Source organism: Palaemon carinicauda, chromosome 8, assembly GCF_036898095.1.
Source record: "Palaemon carinicauda isolate YSFRI2023 chromosome 8, ASM3689809v2, whole genome shotgun sequence".
Classification (NCBI taxonomy): domain Eukaryota; kingdom Metazoa; phylum Arthropoda; class Malacostraca; order Decapoda; family Palaemonidae; genus Palaemon; species Palaemon carinicauda.
In genome coordinates, this window is record NC_090732.1 from 164,036,641 (window position 1) to 164,063,609 (window position 26,969).

At 38.1% G+C, this 26,969-nt stretch overlaps 1 protein-coding gene across 2 annotated transcripts in view; it reads left to right on the forward strand.

Annotated features, from left to right (window-relative positions):
- Positions 1-24,877, forward strand: part of LOC137646094 (mucin-4-like) — a 54,611-nt gene extending 29,734 nt beyond the window's left edge. The window contains exons 6-11 of one of the 2 annotated variants that reach the window (XM_068379286.1): positions 23-2,951; positions 4,662-4,874; positions 13,323-13,486; positions 15,346-15,842; positions 20,286-20,344; positions 23,680-24,877. In XM_068379286.1, the coding sequence (XP_068235387.1) occupies positions 23-2,951; positions 4,662-4,874; positions 13,323-13,486; positions 15,346-15,842; positions 20,286-20,344; positions 23,680-23,718 (3,901 nt within the window). In that variant the 3' untranslated portion in view covers positions 23,719-24,877. The remainder of the gene's footprint in view (positions 1-22; positions 2,952-4,661; positions 4,875-13,322; positions 13,487-15,345; positions 15,843-20,285; positions 20,345-23,679) is intronic. The other variant, XM_068379287.1, reaches the window with a different exon arrangement.
- Positions 24,878-26,969: the final 2,092 nt, after the last annotated feature.

Below are 26,969 nucleotides of genomic sequence, written 5' to 3' on the forward strand. Positions count from 1 at the left end.
AATGAAGTGCTTTCTGTTCCAGATATTTGGATAGTTACTTAGGTAAACTCACAGATGATGCATGGCTTCAGTATCCCACTCTGCTGTCTGAACGACGCATGGTGTATCTCAGCTCAGATGAATATATCAATGCTGTAAGGCCGAAACCAATACAGAGGTCATTATATCAACAATTTACAAGCACTGATATGTCTGAAAATTCAGCTTCAGAAGAAACCAAAAACTTCCATACATCTACAGAATCGCTCCATAGTTCTATTCCAGATGGAGGGATCAAGGAAAATCTCACTGATGGCAATTCGGGTATTTCTGTAGGAGAAGGTTCAGTTGCAAAGCATGAAGCTGATAAGCAAGCTACAGAAAAAGATAGAGAAGTAAAATGTGAAACAGATGACAGTTCAGTGCCACAAGGTACTGATAGTTCAAGTTTTGATGGAGACTTTTCTCCAAAGTTAGAAGCTACATCTATTTCTGGTGATGCTAATAAAAAAGTGCATCAACTGAAGGAGAAAGATGATAATGCAGTAAGCCCTTCTCAGTCCTCATTAGGTAACAAAATGGTTAGTAAAGTGAATGTGGATAGACAACACCCTGAAAGCTTTGATCAGTTGCGCGACAGTAAATCGAATTTAGAGAGGGACGTAAGCGTGGAGAGTGATAAAGAGCAAGCCGAGAAATTGTCGGGAGGTTTCAGTATTAGAATAACTAATGAAAATGACGTCAGAGATGATGAAGCACAAAAAGTAAATACTGTCTCTAGTCGCGTTTATGCAGAGTCTCATGAATCTGTGACTACATGTTTAGGTAATGGTGTTGTAAGTGATGAAGATAAGTACTTGAAAGCACCGAAGGCAGAATACAGACCAAAGACAGAGCCTCGAAGTGTAGAAACAACTCCGAATACTGAAACCAATGATGATGGGCAAGAAAGTTATTCTGATGATAGTAGTGAGACTGAACCAAGCACAATTGTATATCTTGAAGATATTCCTTTAGAATCGCCTAGTGAGGGAAAAAGTTTAATATCTACAGACAGTGAGGAACACAGTTTCATTAAGGCAGAGAAGGGAGTTAGTTTAGATAAAGGAGAGAATGGTGTATCTTCAGTGGTTATGAATGGACAAAAAAGTTACAGAAAAGAAACGGCAACTAGTGTTCCCAAGCTAACAGAAACTGTTACTAGTACCATAAATGATCAAAGTCATTTAACTAACCATAGTATCAAACTAGTAACCACTCAAAAAACAGACAAATTTATGAGTGAAAAGCTTTCAAATGGTGATTCAGCTCCTTTAAAACTAATAAGCAGAAAAACAAACATATTTGAATCTGATGTCGATGAGTCAGAAGAAGAGTGTTTAGTAGTTCAGGTAATTGTAGATGAAAATGGTTCAAATGAAAACCAGAAATCAATATGTGGTATTGCAAAATTGGAAACTAAGAAAAAAAATGAATTAAGTAATGACAACATTGCAAGAAAAGAACTGATCACTGTTGCAAATATAGCTGACAGTGAAATGGAACTGGCTCAGGGAAGCCCTGTAAATAGCTGGGAACTGACACCAGAGCAGGGGGCAAAAGATGCCATGGGTCAGGTTCTGTCACTACTAAAGGCCAAACAGGATCAGGAATTAGAGGAGTTGAGAATGCGCCAAGAGGCGGAAATACATCAAGTCATAGAGAAACTGCAGAAGGTCTCTCCTCAGCAGTTGCATGCATTTCTTTCTGCTAGTAATGATAGTGAGGTTATTGTTTTACCAAAATCACGAAGTAGTCCTCAGAACGTAGATCAGATTCCTTCAAGCAACAGCGCTGATGGTCATTCTCGAAGCGAGTCTTTAGAAGCTAGGAGAATTGTTAAATCTATAAGTCCAAAAAGAAATGTTGATACAAAAAAAAGGAACAGTCCTGATGAAGCAAGTAGAATGAGAGCAATGAGGGACATGCATGAGGATGAAGTGCAGTCCACTGTGCCTTGCATCGTCTATCCAATGGCAACAAGCACAGACTCTATGTGGTCCTCATCACATTCCCATCTTTCAGAATGTACTGGCCATCCCCCTACATGTTCCGCTATGTCAGTAAAGGATTACTCAACCTGTATTTCTGATGCCACATATTCTACCTCATCTCTTCCACTGATGTCTGAAGATGCCTCTTCTGCCACACATGTTACCATCATGTCCGGTTCCTGTAGTAGTATAACTGGATCTTTGGTAGAATCTCCAAAGCCTAGGCCATCCAATCATACCAATATCATGCCTTCATATTTCATGTACGATGAAAATAGAATTTCAAGCGAGGTTCAGAAGGATGACAATTACAGAGCACACATTGCTGAACAAAATTCTACATTTGTTGAAAGTATTACCCGTCCACAGAATGTGCCTCCGGTTTCATCCTCCTTCGGTAACTCAGACCACAATGCTGTTGGTTGTTCCGCTCATGTCAGAAACAACAATCCTGAAACAGTTGACACTATGAGTTATATAAATGGAAACTGTTTAAGCTATGGGGATGGAATGCAGTATTATAGACTTTTTACTGGCGATGAAGACAATAGCACAACAAAGACTACCTCGCATAATACTCAGATTGTGTCGTACCCACCTCAAAGCACAGATACTGTTGTACAACCAGGCTTATTTAGAGTAATTGGTAACAGCCCAAGGCCTACCAGCATAACGAGTCTTCTTAAAGAACATCCAGAAATGTTTGGAGAAGTTTTGGAAGTTAACTTAGAACAAGATGGCGAGTGGACTTCTACAGAGGCAGATCTCAGAGAACACCATGCTCATTCTAGAGAGCGTCATAGCCACCCAATATCTCATGGTGGAACTGTGTATATTCATCCACCCAACACTACAACAAGTACTAGTTCTATTGTGGCAGAAGGGGGACTTGACATGGTGCCCGAAAGAGAGAATGCTGCTGCTCCAAGTCATCATCTGGTAAGTTGTAGAACTTATTTCATAAGTAGTGGAAATATGTGAGTACATTATATGTATAAAATGCAGCAATGTTATTGTAGTAGCTTTTAACAATGATGCTGTAAATTTTGATATTTTAAAAGTGTTCCTTGAATCTTACCTTCAAATCATAAGCTATTTCCATAAAGTGTAAGCTGCACTACTTTATATAATTAAGAATGATAAATTTTATATCTTTACACCGTTACTCCTCTTACGCAAATTACAAGTACCAAAACTTGTAAGAAGTATCGAAAATAATATAATAGAAGAATCATTTACATCAAATTTTTGATGCTGTTGAAGATATCTACTACACTAAGAGATTATCTGAAGATGAGCTGGAATTTGCATCGTCAAATTCGGCCCCTGGTAAAGATAATATGCGTTTTGATATGATAAGAAATCTAGCCCCTTTAGCGAAGGCTATCTATTAGAGTTTTATAATTGTCTTTAGAGAAAACATCGATTTCCAAAGGCATGGAAATATGCAATAGTAAAACCTATAGCTAAGCTAGGAAAAGAACCCAGTGATCAAATAATTATCGACCAATTTCACTGACTAGTTGTGTTTGCAAATTACGGGAAAAAAATTGTAAATTATTGACTGACGTGGTGTTTACGCCATGATAACATTATTTTACTAGCTTCATAACTTGGTTCACAAACAATGATCCCACTGGGACTCTTCTTTGAATAAAAGCACAGTAGCCATAATTTTTTGACATTTAACATTCAGAAGGCATATGATACTACTTCGAGGCATTCAGTACTTAAATCCTTACGTCATAAGAATATTTGAGGACACCTTCCCATTTTTTATTAGATATTTTATTGGTGAAATAACATTCCAAACTTGTATAGAAAATATTTATTCCAGATCTTACAACCTTGACTGTGGTGTGCCTCAGTTTTTGTTTTTAATAATGTTTACTTTTTAGAAGAAGGAAAAGCTTTTTTTGAAAATGAAAATAGTTTTCTGGTTATAAGGTATTTTATGTAAATTGGCATTTATGATAAACTAGAACAATAAATTCCGTAGCTTATCCCTTTTTAGAGAAATTACTGGAATTGTTTTTTCTTACTGTATCACGTTACAGAATACTATTTTTTACTAAGCATTTAATAAGATCATGTGTTATGTAAATACATTATACTCTTAGTATGAAGAACCTCTCCTAATGATTTTCATTGGCAGTGTCTTTATACAACTTTACGACACAATTAGTGTCAAATAAGTTTTTTTTTTTGTGGTAATGTTATTGTGTAGCAACCAAACTGCTGTATCCCTCGTCAGACTGGGAGGAGCAAAGAGAGGAAAAGTCACATTTTGTTCCTTTTTTATTTTTCATGTCAGCTACCCGTGAAAATTGGGGGGAAGTGCCTTATTAGATATAGAATAATGAATGTAATTGTTTGTTTTTCATTCCTGTTTTCTTATTATCATCATCATTATTATACTGAACAGCACTATATAGTGTTTGTGTATTTTTTATACTTAACACTTTACTATTAGACTGTAAAATCCATGTACCAGAATTAATAAAATAACAATAATGATAATGATCATTGCTCACAACGTGGCACTTGGTGTGTCTGCCCATAATGCACGTAGGCAAAAGTAAGAGATATAAAATACAGTGCAGTATATGAAAAATAAACCTGTTTAAAATTCCCTGCTTCTCATTCCAGAGTGAAAATCAGATTTTCATAAGAGGAATAATTAGATTGCAAGCGTGTGTCCGGCGCTTTTTAACTCGGCGATTGCTCCGTACTAAATTTGTGCAAGAACAGTTGGCAACGTTATCTGAAATTGCAAAACTGGCTCAACAATTTCATCGCGATATACTTACCGACAACATACAGAAAGGGGATGTTGACTTCCACAAGACATTATATAATCAGGTAATGTGAAGTTTATTATTATTATTATTATTATTATTACTTGCTATTATTACTTGCTTAGGTACAACCCTAGTTGGAAAACCAGGATGCTATAAGCCCAGGGGCTCCAACAGGGAAAATAGCCCAGTGAGGAAAGTAAAATAGAAAAAATAAGATTTTTCAATATTAAACTTACCCGATAATCATGTAGCTGTCAACTCCGTTGCCCGACAGAATTCTATGGAGGGATACGCCAGCTATCACAATACTAGAAGGGGGTGTACTTACCAGCGCCACCTGTGGCCAGGTACTATAGTACTTCTTGTTGACACCTCCTCAATTTTTCCTCTTTCGTGCTTCCGGCAAGACGTTCTGGGATACGCTTATGATCTTCGAGTATTTTCACGGCTTTTGGTGAAGTATTCTCTCAGATTTCGGCTGTCGCTTTACTGGAAACCTTCTTATATTAGCTTAGATAGCTTTTATATAGTCCTGATTAACGGTTAACGATCTTTTGCTTGATTTTGGAACCCCACTTGGCTAACTCTTTGGATTCAAGATGTCTGACATTTCGCAAGCCCCCACCCATAGGCGATGTAGGTCTTGCAATAGGCGTATTCCGAAGGCCTCGGTAGATCCTCACACCGCTTGTTCTGACTGTAGGGATAGGCCCTGTCAGTTAGAAAATCGATGTGAGGAATGCGCCGGACTTTCGGAACTTGATTTTGTCCGTCTTTTGAAATATTCAACTAAGTTAGAGAAAGGTAGAGTTAGGAGGAGTTCTTCTCACTCTTCACTTTTTTCCTCACCTCATGATCCCCTACCTTTTCCTACCCCTGTAGTGGCTACCCCCGAACCTACTATTTGCCCTCAGCCTGATATGTCTGTTGTGTTGCGTGCTATTCAGGCCTTAGGCGATAAAGTAGAGTCAGTGGTAAGTGATCATAAGTCTCTTATGGCCGAAGTCAAGGAACTTAAGGTCAAGAGTGCAGTGGGTGGAATTAGTGCCAGTGCTGTGACGAGTGCTAGTGTCAGTGCAGTGCCAAGTGCTAGTGTCAGTGTCAGTGTGGTGCGTGAGGATACTTCTGTGCGTGTCAGTCATTCTCCCAGTCCGGGACCTCTTGCAAGCTCCCAAGCCCAGGGGAGAAGCAATGTCGAAGGGCAAAAGGGTTCGGCAGGCCTTGATCGGCGCACAGAAGTATCCTCGGTGGTTGCGGGCGTGTCTTCCAGAGACCGTCACTCCCACCTGCAGACGATTGAGCCCGTCTTTTACTCGTCCGCTGATCTATTGTCAGGGAAGAAACGCTGGACTCAGGTCTCTAGACCACTCAAACGCAGAGTCCAGTCCGCGAGTGCTCAACCGGGCTGCAGTCATTGGCTCAGCTCGGACTCGCCGCAGTCATCAGTCGACTGTACTCCGCCCAAGAGGAGTAAGGTTCTGCCGCAACAGATCTCGTCTGTTCAGGCTTTGCCTCAGCAGACCGTAGTGTCTGCCGACCCCAAGTTGTCTCTACTGCAGTCAATGCAAGCACAGCTTTCGGTCTTGATGAGTGAGTGTCGGGCTGAGAAGGTTGCGCCTCCGCCTCCGCCTGCACTCGCTCCGCCTGCGCTCGCTCCGCCTGACCGCAGTACCGCCTGCCAGGCGTACGATGTTGAGCCACGTTCTGAGTTTACTGTTCCCAGTGGTGTACAGCCTCCGCCTTCCTTAAGGCAACCTCAGCAATGGGATCAGGAGGCTTATACCTCTCTTCCTCCGCTTCCACTTGCTGCTCCACCAGTGATGCAACACTCGGTTGAGGTACAACAACCTCTCCCGTTCATGAGTCAGTCTCCTCAGCTCTCGCTGCAGCGAGCTCAACCCTCCACAAGGCAAGCACCACAACACCTTAGCCTTGCGCCTCAGGAGCCTCAGCTTGCGAGACATTTACTACGTTCTGCGCAGCCTCTACCTCATCGCGCTCCGCTCACACCGCAGGAACAGGAACTTGCTACTCCGCTTCCGCCAACCACTCAGCAAGCGCAACCCTTGGGTTCAGCCACTCATGCCAGGAGTCAGCCTCCTCCACCCATGCGCCTACCTTCTGCTTCTTCTTTTGTTCAGCCTTTGCAGTCTGAGCCTCAGGTTTTCCCTCAACAGATTCTTGAAGAGGAAACCACTAATATTGTTGTTCCTGCTCGTTCTGACTCTGCTGTTCAGCATACCTGTCCGATCTCTTCGCTACACTCTGGTGATGAGGCGTCTGATGATGAGGCAGCACACCTGGATCCCTCATCAGACGTGGATGAATCCAAGCCTTCTCCACAGTCTATTGACTTTCGTAAGGTCTTGGCTCTGCTTAGGGAGGTATACCCAGACCACTTTGTCTCTGCTATTCCCCGCTCTCCACCATCTGAGTTTTCGCTGGGCATGCAGCCAGCTAAGTCGACCTATACTAAGCTAGTCCTAGCAAGGTCCTCTAAGAGAGCGTTAAGGATCTTAGGGGAGTGGCTGCAGACTAAGCAACACCTTGGCAAGACTTCTTTCATGTTTCCTCCGACTAAGCTCACTTCTAAAGCGAGCGTTTGGTATGCCACAGGAGGGGAACCAGGCTTGGGAGTACCTGCCTCTGCCCAGGCTGACTTCTCAAGTTTGGTAGACTCGCCTCGTAGAACTGCAATGAGGCGCTCTAAGGTTTGCTGGACCTTCTCAGACCTTGATCACTTCCTGAAGGGTGTTTTTAGAGCATTTGAGATGTTCAACTTTCTAGACTGGTGCCTGGGGGCCCTCAGCAAGAAGACCTCCCCTGCGGACAAGGATTCTGCCATGCTATTAATGTCCTGCATGGATAAGGCCATTAGAGATGGATCTGGCGAGCTTGCGTCGATGTTTGTATCAGGGGTTCTTAAGAAAAGGGAACAGCTTTGTACCTTCCTTTCCTCCAGCATTACACCTTGTCAAAGGTCACAACTCCTTTTCGCTCCGCTCTCGAAGTTCCTCTTCCCCGAAGAGCTGGTTAAGGACTTGTCTGCTGCCCTGATACAAAAGGACACACATGATCTTGTAGCCTCATCGGCTCGTAAGTCTAAGGTTGCTACCTCTGTCCCCAGGACTTATCGCACCCCAGTGGCTGATACTCCTGCTACGAGGTTCATACCGCCCTTTCGTGGTAGAGCCCCCAGCCGAGGAAGCTCCCGTCCAGACTCTTCCAGGAGCAAGTCTAGGAAAGGCTCCAAGGCCTCTAAAGGAAAAAACTGACTCTCCGCATCTCCAGACAGCAGTAGGAGCCAGACTCAAGAGCTTCTGGCAAGCCTGGGAAAAGAGAGGTGCAGACGCCCAGTCTGTCAGTTGGCTGAGGGAGGGTTACAGGATTCCATTCTGCCTCAAACCCCCTCTGACCACATCTCCCATCAACCTCTCTCCCAACTACAAAGAAGAGGACAAGAGGCTAGCGTTGCACCAGGAGGTGTCGCTACTTGTGCAGAAGAAGGCAGTGGTTATAGTCCGGGACCATCAATCCCCGGGCTTCTACAACCGTCTCTTTCTGGTGGCCAAGAAGACAGGAGGTTGGAGACCGGTGCTGGACGTCAGCGCGCTCAATGCGTATGTCACCAAGCAGACGTTCACGATGGAGACGACGAAGTCGGTCCTAGCAGCGGTCAGGCAGGAGGACTGGATGGTCTCGTTGGACTTGAAAGATGCCTACTTTCACGTTCCTATTCATCCAGACTCCCAACCTTTCCTGAGATTCGTTTTTGGAAAGGTTGTCTACCAATTCCAAGCCCTGTGTTTTGGCCTAAGCACAGCTCCTATGGTGTTCACGCATCTGATGAGGAATATAGCAAAATTCCTCCACTTATCGGACATCAGAGCCTCCCTCTACTTAGACGACTGGCTGTTGAGAGCCTCCACGAGTCGTCGCTGTCTGGAGAGTCTCAACTGGACTTTGGACTTAATCAGAGAACTGGGTCTGTTAGTCAACACAGAATAGTCTCAGCTCATTCCCTCCCAATCCATTGTGTACCTGGGAATGGAGATTCGGAGTCAGGATTTTCGGGCTTTTCCATCGGCCCCCAGGATAAGCCAAGCCCTAGAGTGCATCATGAGCATGCTGAAGAGGAGCAGTTGCTCGGTGAGACAGTGGATGAGTCTCACAGGGACCCTTTCATCACTGGCCCTGTTCGTCGAGCTAGGGAGACTCCACCTCCGCCCTCTTCAATTCCATCTTGCAGCTCATTGGGACAAGGGTTTGACTCTCGAAGCAGTCTCTATCCCAGTCACCAAAGAGATGAAGACCACTCTCTTGTGGTGGAAGCACAATCTCCTTCTCAGGGAGGGCCTATCGTTGGCTATTCAGACCCCCAATCTTCATCTCTTCTCAGATGCATCGGACTCGGGCTGGGGTGCAACCTTGAACGGATGGGAATGCTCGGGAACGTGGAACGAGGAACAGGGAACGCTCCACATCAACTGCAAGGAGCTACTAGCAGTTCATTTAGCCCTGCTGAACTTCAAGTCCCTCCTGCTAGGCAAAGTGGTGGAGGTGAACTCAGACAACACCACAGCCTTGGCTTACATCTCCAAGCAAGGAGGGACCCATTCGAGGAGCCTATACGAGATCGCAAGGGACCTCCTCATTTGGTCAAGAAGTCAAAACCTCACTTTAGTCACGAGGTTCATTCAGGGCAATATGAACGTCTCAGCAGATCGCCTAAGCAGAAGGAATCAGGTCATTCCCACGGAATGGACCCTCCACAAGAGTGTGTGCAACAGACTTTGGACCTTGTGGGGTCAACCTACCATAGATCTGTTTGCCACCTCCATAACCAAGAGACTTCCGCTGTACTGTTCCCCAGTTCCAGACCCTGCAGCAGTTCATGTGGATGCTTTTCTACTGAACTGGTCCCATCTCGACCTTTACGCATTCCCACCGTTCAAGATAATAAACAAAGTTCTGCAGAAATTCATCTCGCACGAAGGGACACGGCTGACGCTGGTTGCTCCCCTTTGGCCTGCAAGAGAATGGTTCACAGAGGTACTTCAATGGCTAGTCGACATCCCCAGGACTCTACCTCTAAGAGTGGACCTTCTACGTCAACCTCACGTAGACAGGTTGCACCCAAACCTCCACGCTCTTCGGCTGACTGCCTTCAGACTGTCGAAAGATTCGCTAGAGCTAGAGGCTTTTCGAAGGAGGCAGCCAGTGCGATTGCCAGAGCAAGAAGGGTTTCCACTCGTAGAGTCTACCAATCTAAGTGGGAAGTCTTCCGGAGCTGGTGTAGAGCCAATTCAGTATCCTCTACCAATACCTCTGTGACCCAAATAGCTGACTTCCTTTTTCATCTTAGGAATGAGAGATCCCTTTCAGCCCCTACGATTAAAGGGTATAGGAGTATGTTGGCTTCAGTTCTCCGCCACAGAGGTTTGGACCTTTCTTCCAACAAGGACCTTCAAGACATCCTTAAGTCTTTTGAGACGTCTAAAGAGCGTCGTCTATCCACTCCAGGCTGGAACCTAGACGTAGTCTTAAGGTTCCTTATGTCACCTAGGTTCGAACCTCTCCAGTCAGCTTCCTTCAAGGACCTTACCCTCAAGACTCTTTTTCTCGTCTGCCTTGCAACAGCTAAGAGAGTCAGTGAGGTTCATGCCTTCAGCAAGAACATTGGTTTCACGACCGAATCTGCAACATGTTCTTTTCAGCTCGGATTCCTAGCAAAGAACGAACTTCCTTCACGTCCTTGGCCTAGATCGTTTGAAATACCTAGCCTCTCCAACATGGTAGGTAACGAACTAGAGAGAGTTCTTTGCCCTGTCAGAGCTCTCAAGTATTATCTTAATAGGTCTAAACCTATTCGAGGACAGTCAGAAGCCTTATGGTGTGCCATCAAGAAACCTTCGAGGCCCATGTCCAAGAACGGGGTTTCGTATTATATAAGGCTTCTGATTAGAGAAGCCCATTCTCACTTAAAGGAGGAAGACCTTGCATTGCTGAAGGTAAGGACCCACGAAGTAAGAGCCGTAGCTACTTCGATGGCCTTTAATAAAAACCGTTCTCTGCAGAGCATAATGGATGCAACCTATTGGAGGAGCAAGTCAGTGTTTGCATCATTTTATCTTAAAGATGTCCAGTCTCTTTACGAGAACTGCTACACCCTGGGACCATTCGTAGCAGCGAGTGCAGTAGTAGGTGAGGGCTCAGCCACTACATTCCCTTAATCCCATAACCTTTTTTAACCTTTCTCTTGAATGCTTTTATTGTTGTTTTTATGGTTGTTACGGTAGGCTAAGAAGCCTTCCGCATCCTTTTGATTTGGCGGGTGGTCAATTCATTCTTGAGAAGCGCCTGGGTTAGAGGTTATGTAGAGGTCCTTTAGTAGGGGTTGCAGCCCTATATACTTTAGCACCTTTGAGTTGATTCAGCCTCCAAGAGGAACGCTGCGCTCAGTAAGGAAGACGAACTTAAAAAAGAGGCAGAGTAACGGTTCAATTCGACTTCCTTACCAGGTACTTATTATTTCATTGTTATTTGAGATAACTGTTATATGAAATATGGGATACTTAGCTATCCTTTAATCTTGTACACTGGTTTTCACCCACCCCCCTGGGTGTGAATCAGCTACATGATTATCGGGTAAGTTTAATATTGAAAAATGTTATTTTTATTAGTAAAATAAATTTTTGAATATACTTACCCGATAATCATGATTTAATCGACCCTCCCTTCCTCCCCATAGAGAACCAGTGGACCGATTAAAAATTGAGGAGGTGTCAACAAGAAGTACTATAGTACCTGGCCACAGGTGGCGCTGGTAAGTACACCCCCTTCTAGTATTGTGATAGCTGGCGTATCCCTCCATAGAATTCTGTCGGGCAACGGAGTTGACAGCTACATGATTATCGGGTAAGTATATTCAAAAATTTATTTTACTAATAAAAATGATATATTTTAAGAAGAGTAACATCATTAAAATAAATATCTCCTATATAAACTATATAAACTTTAACAAAACAAGAGGAAGAGAAATTAGATAGAATAGTATGCCCGAGTGTACCTTCAAGTAAGAGAACTCTAACCCAAGACTGTGGAAGACCATGGTACAGAGGCTATGGCGCTACCCTAAACTAGAGAACAATGGTTTGATTTTGGAGTGTACTTCTCTTAGAAGAGCTTCTTACCATAGCTAAAGAGTCTCTTCTACCCTTAGCAAGAGGAAAGTGGCCACTGAACAATTACAGTACAGTAACCCCTGGGTTAAGAAGAATTGTTTGGTAATCTCAGTGTTGTCAGGTGTATGAGGACAGAGGGGAATATGTAAAGAATAGGCCAGAATATTCGGTGTATGTGTAAGCAAAAGGAAAATGAGTCGTAACCAGAGAGAAGGATCTAATTATCCATCGAATATACTGTAACGTGGTAGAATTTGAAACGGTGTAAAAACTTTTTCTCACTAGGAGAATTTATTGTACATTGATTATAAATAGTAACAGCTGTTTTTTTTATTTTGGAAGCATCTGCTTTAGGCATGTAATAGTACAGTAAAGTATTGATGAATATGCTAAGGGTATTTGCCTCCTATGGTATAACATACTTCTTTATATTCTCTTTAAAATTATTACTAATTTTCTATAGATAGGCTTTGATTTGTCAAATGTTTATAGTGCAGATGACAGTATTCTTTTGTTTTATGTTCTCAAGTAGTGTTTCCCAAAGAAAATTAAAACAAAGACAGAAGGAAGAGTAAGGCACCTGCAAAGGAATGACAAAAAGTACACAAAATAGGGAAGGATAAATATGGGATAGTTCAGATATTCCAATTTTGTTTATTTATTTCAAGGAATATTGTTCTTTGGTTTTTTGGTAAGATTGAATTTCCACTGTCTTCCATGGTTTTGGTATATTGTATCATCTAGTATTTTTCTCAAGACGTATTATAAACTATTGCCAGATTTTTATATTTATGCTCTTTTGATACATAAAATTTGAAATGAATAAGTTATTTTGAAATGTTTTTTTTTGTTCTATGAAGAATGTTAAGTTGGAAATCAAGATTAGAATACCTGTAATTATAATGTAGATAATAGAAAGATGATTTTCATATTTAGAGGGTGAGGAACATTTGAAAATTCTTTTGATTTTAACACAATAGTTGCGGATACTTTCCATCAAAGTTCAAAGTTTATCATTATCACTAAGTAGCATGAAACATTGGTTTATAATTATATCTTTTAAACCAGTAAGGATGACCATCAATAACCTTGATAAAAGCAGGGAAATTTTTAGATGGAAAAAACTTAGTTGGATAATGAGGTAGGAAGGATGGCAGAGATGAGATAAAAAGTTAAAGGGGAACAAGTAAGAACCAGAGTTGTGTCACAGACGATATAACATCATTTCAAAAAAACAATCTTTGCAATGTGCCATTGTTGTATGCAATTATTGTTGTTTGCATTGACTGCCTGTTTAAAGTAAAACCTTTGTCTTGTAATTATAGGAAAGACTCGCTCGTGACAGAATTCGTAGGGTATTTGTAGTGCTAACTGTTGAGGAGCAAATGGCTCTCATACATCGAGATAGACAGCTGTGGAAACTTCAGCAAGAGAAAAAGAGGGGCAGTGATCCAGGAGTTTCACCAGTTCATACCAGAACAAGAAGCAGGTACGTGTAACTGTTTTCTGTAAATGATTTTTTACCTTAAGTGTTAAGTATTTGTTTTATTAATGCACTGACACTTCAGCATGGTTTCATTCCTCAGATATTTGGAAATCTTAAATTGATTAGTGCCATGTGAAATCATGGGATGTCATTTTTGTGTGTACAGTATTTGTTTGTTACTGTTTTCATCACTGCCCATCAATTATATATTGTACTTGCCTATGTTCCTGTTCTCGAATGTCCGAAGACGTGCACTATTTGATCTAACAAACATGCATTTAATAGAAATAAATTTTTCACTCACTCATAAATTGGGATTCGGTATGATTTCCCATGTAAAATATGGGCTCTTGTGCTAGCAGTTGATAAACGATAATTGATTAGATAGGGAAATTTTATTAACAAACATATGGAGTAGGCTAGATGTGCGGTGACTAATTTTCCAAAGGTATTAAACGGAATGAGAATGAAAAGGTATTTTGGTTAGGAAGAGGGATATTTTGATACAAGTTGAAATTAAAATCATAATTTAGGTGCTATTTGGGCAAGGCTAGCTGTGCAAGGGTGAGAAGAAATATGGTAGGGTTACTGCTGGGTATTTTTAGGTCCACGTAAAGGAAAGATGGTGACATGCAGTGTCCTTCAGCCTGTGAAAAGTGTTATAGCAGGAAGTCCCAGGTGTCCATCAGCAGGTGAAAAAGTGTTATAACATGAAAGTCCCAGGGAAGTAGGATATCGTGGGAATGAAAAGGAAAATAATGAGGTGGAGGAAAGTTGGGGCCTTAAATTATCCCAATGAGAAAGCTCATGTTTTAGGAATAGCAGTACTGTAGTCAGGATTAGCAAAGTACGAAGGGGCAAATGACTGAAACAGAAGTAACTGATGTTAGGGGAACAGGTGTATGCAAAAAGGCTAAGTAATAGCTTAAGTTTGAGAGTAAGCAACAGGAAAAAAATTTAGCACGAAAGAAAAGCTTAAAAAGGAAATGGAAAAATTAGGCAGCAGTACTGCTACAACTTCCCAAGCTTTTATTATATGAACAGGTTTGTGGTAGGGAGAGGATAGGGACTCTGTATTGGGGAGGAACGGTTTTCGGAGACAGGAATGGGGAGGTTCAATGGCTTGCCAAGTGAAAGGTAGAGCGTATTTTGTCTGTAACTGGATATGTTGGGAGGGAATTGGAAGGACTGTATGTTGTAGGAGAGGGGATGGGGAAAAATGAGGAAAAGATCACTCCGTGCAGTAATTGCTAACAAATCCAGGGGGAGACATCTTAATGTGAAGTAATAGGTAACCAATCTAGACGCATCTGAACTAAACTGTGACAGCAGAGGAAAAGGACAGAGAGATTGGTGTGTCAGCTCTGTGTTTCTTACTGCTAGGTTGGTAATTCTCGGGCATCACAACATCAATGGTCTTTGGTGAATTTACTGCTAGAATGTTCCATTCCTTAGATCATGTGTTTATTGAAGGGGTAGAAAATGGGATTGATTAAAATTTTTATAGAATTTTATGGGTAAATGTTGATTAAATTGAGCTTCTGAAGAAGTAGCAATGTGAACATCATGGGAAGTTCATAGAAATGAAAAAAACTATTATTAAAATTCAAATTTTTATACTGAAGTAATATGCTATAGAAGTGCAACTTACTATAGTATTGGTTATGTAGTATAATGTGTGCAAAACAGAATTTGACCAAAGTTTTAAAAAAAAAATATTTCTTTACCATACTGTTATTAAAAGACTAACATTGGAGGCTGTATGTACAGTGGTTATATATTTTAGTTTCGTCTTCTATTTGGTGATACTATTTTGGAAAGGATAGTAGACTAGGTTTTTTACAAATTGCTTTTGTTTTCAGATATCAGGAAGACCGGGAAAAGTTAACAGTTCCAGCCAGAACATCAACAAAAAGAACTTCTCCCCAAGGATCACGAAACCAACAAGACAGAAAGACACGTACAAGTGGAACAGGTGCTACCAAAGCTATTAATACTCCACTAGTGCAACCAACACTTGTACAGCCCCCACAATCTGTTTCTCAAGCAAGATCTGCTCGCTCCGACTACCGTATGTCTCCCAGAGGAAGCAGGTTACCAGTGCATGTTGCAAGATCATCTTCAAATTTAGATAGTGGAACTCAGTCGTCATACCGCTCTTCTGTCAGAACCACTCGGTCTCCATCTCAAGAATCTCAGTCGTCAATACAGTCTGGAACTAATCGATCTGGCTCTCATACTTCACGGAGTAATAGCACTTCTCGTTTTTGTGGCCGAACAGGTACACAGCCATCTTCTAGAGTTACAAACCATATGACAAGTACGAGAACTTGCACCATTAGAAATTCTACGAACAGAGGTTAGTGCTTATGGTATTTAAATCATATTTTGATGTTTTGCCTAATAAGTTAAAAAAAAAATTTGTGTTATAAACAGTAAATCAACATTCTTTTTTTTTATCATATACTCCAGTTTGCTCATAAGGTGTATTCCCCCAGAGAGAACGAGTATCTGAAGGTTTTGTTTGATAATAGATTCATAAATGTTATAATTTATGAACTTAATGTTTTGTTTAAGATTTGAGGGAATAAATTTTCAATTAATAAAATGGCAAAGCCCTTTGAAATGCTTGTTCCCAATATAGTGACAAAAATTGTTATAATTTTTCAGAAAAGGATTTAATAGATTATTTAATTTCCTTTGTTTTTCTTACTAGGCCAGCAAACCTTCTCTCGTTGGGAGCAAGCCTGACTTGCCTGGTTGCTTATACTAACATCACTTCCATATCTTGGTCTCGTGGTCATATTCATGTAGTCTCATTTAATAAGTGTTCTGAATGATCACTGTACCTAACAGAGTTAAGTTCCTCTCATAGATTATGAGATTCTTTCATTCCTTTAGTCCTTCTGCTGCTAAACCCTTTCAGTTCCATATTTCTAGGGGCTCTTTTAGACATCTAAATTTCAAGGCAAAAGAGACTGTCGTACCATTGTCAAAAACTTGTTCTCTACAAAACCCACCTGAGTGGATACATCCTACACAAATTAACATCACCTGTATTCAGAATGGGGAGGATGACTTGTACTTCTTTGTTTTCAAATGTGATCTAGTGATGGCGCATGTTTGGAGAGACTGTTTAGGTGATTAGCCGGATGTGGACGGGTATAGCACGCAGACTTACTATCAGGTTACAACCTCGATTGTGCTAACCCACAGCTAAACGAATGGCCCTAGGAATTACAATGCTATAGAAATACCGGGCACCACAACTTGTTCTTGGCAAGGGAACCCAACAAGTTAATGAACCTCAGGTGAATCTTTTTCTGTATGATCCTTACAGTGTTTAAAAAAACCAAGATAAAGAAAAGTTTTTTATATGGTCATTACTTTTTTACTGCATGGATGAGGAATCTGGGTCTGGTTATTAAAGGAGTAAACTAAGCAAATTATGAAAAGTAGTTGTTTTATTTTTAAGTAAAATCAAAGAAAATCTTGATGACATATATTGGAAAAAAGATATTGAAGGTTGCAAATACAGCTGGCATGCAGATACATTTATGATTCAATCTTATGATCTTTTGTGACCAAAATGTAAGTGCCTCACTCTCTGCTGATGTCCACCTAGGTACAGTCTGATCTTGTTAACGAAGAACAAAAATTTCATCAATATTTTTGGTGATAACTTTTGCACCGTTATAGTCTGCCCTTCCACCACTGATTTGAGGACTTGTATTATTAAAGGATACCAGGTATCAAAAACTAATTATGTCTTTGGGTGATCTTGTTCTGCATTCTCTGTGTCTTGTGTGAGGACAAATGGTCCTTAGTGTGTAGGCTACAAGGTACCTACCTATTTGGGGAGTATGTTGCATGATCAAGTTAAAATTTTTGGTGTAGATGTAATGTTTTAAGCAGAATTAGTCTAATGCTTTAGGGTTGTTGTGGCCTGATTGGTAACATCTCTGTCTAGTGTTTTCCTGACAAGTTTGAATCCTGCTCAGTCATTGGTCCCTTTAGTGTCTGCAACTTTGCCATCCTTGTAAGCCAAGGTTAGGGAATTTTGGGGGAGCCTGTAGGTGTATCTGCTGAGTCATCAGCAGCCATTGCCTGGCCCTCCCTGGTCCTAGCTTGGGTGGAGAGTTGGCTTGGGAAATGATCATATGATATATGGTCAGTCCCTTGGGCATTGTCCTGTTTGCTAGGGCATTGTCACTGTCTCTTGCCTCTGCCCTTCATGAGCGACCTTCAAGCTTAGGGGCATTACGTTTGTTAATACTGTATGTCTAAAAATTTGGAAATGGTGGGATTGCCTGTATGTATCTATGTTTGCAATGTCCCCAGGCAATATCCCTACCACACTGAAAGCATCGTTTCTCGTCATGTTTGCATCTCTACTAGGCTATGACCCTACTTTGGGGTAAAACACCGTTTTTCGTCAGATTAACGATGTTAAACAATGTTATTTTCAGTCACTACCCAGATGGATGACCACCTGGAAATATTGGATGCTATTCTTTTAACAATGATAAGGATGTTTTTATTATCTTATTCTGGATCTCTTAGGATAGAAAGTAGATACCCTGTTAGGTATAGGAAGATCTGGATCCTTACACAACAAATATCTAAAAGTACTGGTAATTATCTGGACCTAATGTTCTTTAGGTGACTGGCAACAAAAGCAACCGTTGAATAGGCGAAACTTACAAACTAACCATGTATATCTGTTGATACAACATATGCCAGAAGGATTTAAAGAATATCATTAAGTTCTCTCCTAAAAGAATGAAAGCTCCATGTTGTGAGGTAACAATAAAGGAAACAAATCATAAATCAGGACTAAATTGGCAATGATCTATCTAGATGTGAAATTGCTTGTGCACTAATCAGTGTGACCAAAAGACAAGTATCAAAATAATACATTGTAGCATTAAAATGGTTTTGATTGACCTGTTTGAGCTATCTTCCATAAGTACAGTTAAACTTTCACCTACGAGTGAATCACCATACAAGTTTTCTGAGATATAAGCCATCACTTGGTCAATTTTTACTTCATGTTGCAAGCAGAGATCTGAGTCAAGAGTGGTATTACGCCACCCACCACTAGGCAGCACAGCAAGCATTTAGTACGCTGGGTTATCTTGTGAGAGCATTTGTGCCTTATTACTGTTGCAATGTTTTCAAATTTTGTTCAGCTTTTATTATTTGAAAAATTTCTTAATGTTAACCATGGGTCCTAAGAAAGTGAGTGCCAAGATCAGTACTGAGACTAAGAAAATTATTATGGCCTAGGAAGTAAAGCACCATATCATGAAAAAAAAACGTGAGCAAGATATACATATTGTTGACTTGGCAATGGAATACTGTACTATTGTAGTACTTTTACGATATGTACGATCCTGAAACTGAAGGAGTCAGTAAAAACTATTACGCCAGCCAAGGGTGTTGAAATTGCTATTTCCTTTTACCTTTATATAGTCTTGTTTCTTTCCATTAAGGCATCATATAAAGCTATTAGAAAGAGCAATTCTCAATCTTACTAGGAAGTGATCGTATAAGGAAATATAAATTGGTTCAATAGCAGAATTACCTGAATAACTACTTGCTTCCCCTCACACTATTTAATTTTAAATATATGAGAAGCTTGGCTAAAGTCAATAATCTGCAACTATCTCTTGGTTGATAACTCATGAGTTATCTCCGGCGTCAATGACCTTAGATGTCAGGATGCCTGAAAACTTTAAATCATTCATTCATTCATGAGTTATCTTAGCTGTTACATTTTCTAGATTTGATACTATTTGCTGGGGAATTTAGATTTTTAAAACATTTCCATGTAAAACATCTCATTCATACACGTCAGAAGAGAGTACAGAATCCAAGTAAACTCAATACAAGATACTGATAGTGAACATAGACATGTTAAGAATCATTTGGAAGAAGAAAACTGTCACTGGCAAAGGCTATCTTCAATGAATTCTGTGTTATTAAGGACTTTATTTCTTCCATTCTGAATTGGCACATGCCTCAGTTTGACAGCTATAGTCTGTATTTATCAAGTGAGTCAGAAGACTTGCCTTATCTGTGGATGTCTCAACTACCTGTAACTTGGAATTTTTCCAGCAAGAATATCACTAGTAAAAGTATAGTAATAAATTTGTAATTGATAAATCTAATTTTAACCTTTAATTTGTTTTACATGCGCTGCTCTGTTTTTGGAGCTTATAAAGGAATATAATTCACTCATATTTATCACCTAGCATTTGCTTTTACTGCTTTTGGAAATAATTCGTAAATAAAAAATCTGTGTAAAGTTTATTTTACATATTTCTGGAGTGCTATTGATTAAAGTGATGGAGTTTGGCTCATGTGGTCATGGGCTGTGAGGCGATTCAGTGCCGAGGTGTAACTGGGGCAGCCTTGCAGTTAATGAAGTTTGCTTGGCAATTAGTGGTAGCAAATGCATTTCCTAAATGTATTATAAAAAATACATTGCCATGATTTTATGTTAAGCTCTTATTTTACTTAGTTGTACAATAAGCTTTTATCATGCAAAAGGATTTGAGTTTTTAAGTTACTCAAATTATGATAATTTTAACACTTAATGGTTATTGCATGAGGAATTGTAATAGTTATGTATTCGTACCTAATTTAAGTTAGTCCTGTTTAATTTAAAAGAACAGAATTTTTGGGATTATAAATTATATACCATTTTTGTGTGTTTAGTTCTTTTTATATTAATAATTTTTCCTTTTCAAAAATTAATCAGATAATGTTTAATATATTTTTTCCTAATACAACACAGCATACCAGGCTAGGCTTTCATCTGTCACTTTTGAGAACGTGCTGCTCAACAATAATTGGGTAAAAGAAAATAAATGAAGTTTGTTAGCACAAAGCACTACTGCAAGTAGCGTATTTCTCGAGCACAGTATTGGGTATGAGCTTTCAGATACTCACAAATGGGTATGCACTTGTTCTTGGTCAACGTTATGAATGCAGTACATAAAATTGATGTAGAGTTAGTAGTTTGTCCTGTCATGTCTACTTGTGAAATATGAATTAAGTTACTGTGCTTTTTAATAGGATATAGCTTCATGATAGAGACCAAGAAAAAGCAATGATAATTATGATCCAGTTCTTTGTCCCTTTGTCCAATTTAGGTTGTACTGTTGAAAATGTCTTCATACATATAAATTTTATAGATATATTTTGGATAAGCAAAGTCCCTGTACAATACTTTACTCACAAATCAAAGTCTATTTATTGCAATTAATTACCCTTTGCTTTCTTCTCAATTGGCTGTCAAACTTTTTCTTGCTTCAATTTTCACCTCTGTAAAATCACTACAGATAAGCTGTATGAAAGTAGACTATTGACTTGATAGTCTGTTTAAAATTACTCGAAGATAATCATTCCTCCAGTATGTAAGGTTTTGCACAGGTTTTGCTGTACGTCATGCATATTTGAGCTTAATTTGGCAAAATCTTTATAGGCTTTCACCCTTCCTCTGCTGCTTGACACAAACTAATGTAAGAGTAATTTTAAGATGGAAGTACTTGAATAAATTTTACCATTTATATAGAGAAATGTTTGTACATTACTGTTATTAAGGGAAAGTCAAATTTTAGTTCCTGCTTTTCTGAAGTTTTGAAGTTCAAGTCATACAAATCTGTTTGACGTATGTGTTTTTATTGTGTGTTTACTTTCAAATATCTCCACTATTTCTTTATCATTAAAATGCTACAGCTGTCAGTAGTTTTCTCATGTGGTAAATTCAACATGTTTTGGGTAATATAGTAATATACTAAGTCTTAGAAATTGTGAACCCTGTTACTTGTAGCTTCTATAACCTCTTACCATTCTAATCAGGGATCAGCATACTCCTGGTGGCTACAATTATCTAAGAGTAAGAAACTTACTTTTAGTGACAAAAGCAGAATGGTATTGATAGATTTTGATACTTCTATACAGTACTCACGTGATGTTCATATTGCTTCTTCCCCAGAAGCTTGGCTTATTACCATTTGGCCCTAAAATTTACTTAACTTTAAGAAAACACTTGTCACTACTGTAGTAAAGTAGAGTGTATATATATATATATATATATATATATATATATATATATATATATATATATGTATATATATATATATATATATATATATATATATATATATATATATATATATATGTATATATATGTATATATATATGTATATATATATATATATATATATATATATATATATATATATATATATATGTATATATATATATGTATATATATATATGTATATATATATATATATATATATATATATATATATATATATATATATATATATATATATATGCTACACGCACATATTATATAAGTAACATGCTAGAATAGCAAAATATCATTGCTTTTGGTTTCCATCATCCAGAAACTGGGCACCAGAATTAACCTTTAGGATTGAGTTGATATGTATGCTTTCTGGTGCCTTCCTCTGTTTCAGGTGATTAAATAGATACTGATGAAGTTCAGAGCTTTTAACCATAAAAAATTAATACTGACCACTTTACTGTGGTTTGAGCAGGACTGGTATGTAGACCAGCAGCTGGTTACTTTACCATCCTAGAAAACTTGCCATTTGTGAAAAGACTTTGAAGTAGCCACAAGGGTTTTCAATTAACTGTCAATGTTACCTATTCTGTGACTGGAGGCTTCTGAAATATGTTTATGTTTCCTGAAGGTATTGGTACACCTATTAAATGTGTAGAAATCTTATCTCAAATATGTGAACAATGCCACTTCCAATGGCTATGATATCCAGGAACTTTGGATAAGTTCCTTGTCAGATGACTTAGCCACCTAAGTGAGACCTCTTTTTAGTCATAATCTTATCATGCAGTCCACATTCAAATTAGCTGTTACATCTTTAAGGTGTGAATAAGCTAAGCACCTTGTTAGGTTGTCATTTCACCAAAGGTTGGTTTTCACTAAGTTTTTTTCTGTTGATCCTGTCTTCATTACACTAGCTCAAGACAGTCAGTAGTCAAAATCCATCTACTGTCCTGTTTGCCAGTCTGACCTTAGTGTCTAATAAGCAGGTAACCACCACCTTTTCCAGTAAGGGTCATCCCCCATTGACTGAAAAGGACTAAACATTTGAGAGGATAACTTCTTGCCTGTATCCATAGATCATCTTCAAGTTTAGTGAAGACACACTTTTGGGATATGTATGGTATGGAAAAAGTCTTTGGAAGATGCAAGATTTTCTATATCCATAACCTTTAAGCAAGCATTAATTTCATATACAGTACACATTCATAGCATTGAGGAAGCACCTGGCATTATGTACTTGTTGTTTACTAGTTTGAGGTTTATTTTGGCTTCTCTCTGATTTTCCAAGTATATTATATAAAACATATTGGTTTACGTTTTTTTTTAGGCCAAGTGGAACCCAGTTTGACTGTTCTTGGCTCCTCCCAGTAACTGGTCTTGTACTGGAAAATAAATTAATTTTTGAACTCTGCAGTCTACATAATTATATAGGAAAGATTTTTTTGTAATTGAAAATATGCAAGTTATATAATCTTTTCAACTGTTTCGGGATATAAAGTCCCTTAGAAATGCTTTGTAGAATAGGTAGTGTTGCTGGAAAAGATAGTGAATGTGGAAAATACATGATGAGGTCACTACAGTTTCTTAAACTCAATATGTATGTGCAATGTACTGTAATAAAAAGCTGTTTTTGTGAAGGCTTTTCAATAAGGGATATCTAATCTAGTTATAGGCTAAATTTTCAGATTTTGAACATCTGCAATGGTTTTGTGGTAAAGTGGACAACTTCTGTCATTTTTTGCTGTGATATGACCTTCCTTCCATCCTTTGTCAGCAGGTCCTGTCTCATCATCATCTCAAATTTGATGTTAGATGATGTGATATCCAACCATATTTATCCTGATTAAAAATATTATAGGCTTTCCACGATCTTCGGTTCTTTTTCTTGTCAAGAGTTATAAAATTTGTGTACTTTTCCTGTTTAGCTATCCTATGTTAATTCACATTTTTAAGTTGTTTTTTTCATTTTCTAAATGCAATATGATTTGATTTACATCTCATTCGACCTATTTTATGTTTTCACACTTATAATTCTTCATATTTTTGTTTTTTATTTTGATGTTAAGTAATTCTTAATTTTATTTTACAGTTACTCCCCCACGAACTGCTGCAAAGACATCAGTGGTAAGTCGCAGGCCTTGGCGGTGATGGCGGAAGGAAAGAGGTCGCAAGCAGTGGCAGCTTCAGGCTTCAGACTTCTATAACATATCCTGCATTAGGGTATTTCAGATGGTTAGCTTGTGCAGGATGAACTTGCCAACTGCAGATATTTCGTGAGATGTCAGGATAATGAAGTAAGGTTCTGAAAGTGAGATATGTTTCCAGTTGCTGTATTTCTGGTGATAAATATTATAAGAATTGAGAAATAACAACATTAACTACCTACCGTACATATCTTTCATGCGAAGGTTTGTTTTTTTAGTTTCATCACTTTGAATCATTCCAGTTCATTTTTATTATGATCATAACTGTAGTGAGTTCCCACATCCATAAGGTTGTGTCGTGATTCTCTTTTTGAATGTTTTATATTTTCAATTTATTCATATACTATACATGATAGAATCCTTTATATCAAGTCGCCATAAGTAAATATCCTGTTGACCAACAAAGAAATACCATTTTGTAACATTCCATCTCAAATAATTTCTAATTTAATTTTAGGCTTTCAGGGAAACATTATGCTGTGAATGACATTGCAAATTAAGCATTCATTTTAAAAGTACCAAAGCTCTAAACTTGCTCAATATAAATTTATTCATTCCCTTTCGTTAACTGTGTTTATTGTTTGTGGCCTTTCTTAAAATAATTTTTCCCTTTTTTTTTTCTATATAACATGCCACTGCTGGATAGGAAAATCTTTACCATAACTTGAAATGTTAAATTCTGCTATGACAAGTTTGATGTATGGAATACAGTATAGTTTAAGTGAAGTCTATATTTCAACTAAGAGTGGGAAAAATATTGTATGGCTACAAATTGTGTGAATGTTCATAGTGATCTGGTTGAACTTATTAATAATAGTGAAGAATTTCAGGAAAATCTTGACATTTTTACGATATTTCTTTTCACCAATATTTTCAGAAAAAAATTATGTACTTAACTAGATACTATTTCTGATCTAAATCATAATATAAAAATGATATACAGTATTGCAAATTTGTTTAAATAACATCTAAGTAGGGTAAAATAAGATATTTTTAATGTGATAATTAAATGGCTCTCAAACTGGAATAATTGAAGGAAATAAGAGATTATTTCTTCAGGACCATCAAGTTGTTTTTTTTTTTTTTTTTAGGGGGGGGGGTTACTCCAAGGATTTGATATTAAAAGACAATTGAAACAAAGAATATCAAAGTTGAAGGGTAAGGACAGTTAGGTAGGAAGAGACCTTAGAGAACAAATGAATTGTTGAAAATAAAAAGATAGGCTGTGAGGCGATGGGAAAGGGCATACCAGGAACCTTTTGTACCATACACTTTTGACTACTGTATTCCATAAGGTAACTTGCTTAAAATAAGGGTTTGTATAAAGTAGAGAATATGAAGAACAGAATATACTAAATATTAAAGAGGTTGACGACTGGAGAAACTCCCATTAAACTTACCGGTTGACATCAATCATAGAATGTGTTGTATTTCATAGCAAGACAGAAGATGACATAGTCCAATGTAGGAACATACTACAACTGTTCATCAAGGGGGTTTGACAAATGGGAAGATTTTTAAATTCTAAGTGAAATAACTGTGTTTCTCTTCTTACAAAACATACTATACTTCTGTCATTGGTATATAAACAGCTAGATGCTGTGCTATTTTTCAGCGGTTACCTCCAATAAAGACAATATTAATTAGTTTCTACTTTGCAGTGCAAAGTTGTACATTTAAGTATTAATTTGTTAAAATATTAATATATGATTAATTAAAAGTTGAATTTATGGTAACTGGTATATACATTACATATACAAAATTTTATGTAAACTGAAATATTGAAGGTGAAACTTTTGTTTTATCATTTAATAGGTCAGATTGCCTGATCATTATTATTAATCTTAATAAGGATAACCTGTGGGACTCTTTGAAGAACTTAGCATGGTCAGCTTGGCATCGACATGCTTCGTTAATTTAGAATTAAAACAAATATTTAAAAACCCATTCAAGAAAATTACGAAATAGAAAGTGAAGGAGACCATTATCTGGCAGAAAGTATTGTAAATTTGAAAAATTTTGGTTATAAAATAGCTACACTGTACATATTAGTCTATGGAGCTTGAAGTGAATCTGGCTGTATTTGACAGAATTCACACATACTTTATCTATGTTAAGGGATTTTTCCACATTTAAGGTTCATCCTTAGTTCCTAATGTAGCAAGCTAAGAACAGATCATTCAAGGGGTTGTTTCTAAATTGGTGTTCGTAGGAATAGCAATTTTCCATAACGTTGTAATGTAATTTATCAATAACAAATATTTTAAAATTGTATACTTACATAGTATAATTCATAAGTTATTCACATGGTATCATTTATACATAAGTATCATTTATTGTTGATTAATTAAGTCCATTATGTATGGTCAATTTCACAGTTCATATGCAAGGCGATTGTAAATGTGGCATTAGTTAAGGATTAGCACACCAAATTCAAAGGTTGCAGAATACTACCCTAACACATGATCCATGAGGGAAAACAAACTTATTTCCTACTCGTAAACTAGTGAGTGAAACAGACGTTACAATAGGTTAGACATTCCACAGTCAGTTGGACGAAACATAGGTCAGCATCATTGACTAAAAATATGGAAATCAATGTAATTGAAGACACATGACAGGGGTATCTAGCGAGGTTGTATAAAACAATCTGTCTAAAATGCAACTTATTGAAAACACTTTGTCTAGAGCAGTTTGTGGAAGATAATTTGTCTAAAGTGCAATTCATCTACAAGCAGGTTGTCAAAATTCATTTTGTCTAAATTTATTTGTATCAGCCATATATACTGTATATAAACATGATACTGTACCTCCACAGTTCCTTCCCAGTATGATATTTACTGAGAAAACTTAACGTTGGAAAGTTATAGTTATGTACTCTTTACTTCGCTACTAATTATAGATACTTTTTAGAATAAAATTAGTTGCTTACTTCATGATGAATTTGAGTATAAAAAGACAATAAAAATTTTAGGAGAGATATAGAAATAATTTTCAGGAAGTTGGAGTTCTTGGAAATTCCAGTTTTCTTTACTAAAATTTTCTTAGAGGAGAGTTTTTCAGTCTTTCTTTACCCAGGGTAAGTCTGCCATTGATTCACAGATTTATAAAGAACTGCGGAAGTGACGTTATTTTCATTAACTTTTAAGATTCATTCGCATACCATACTCTTCGT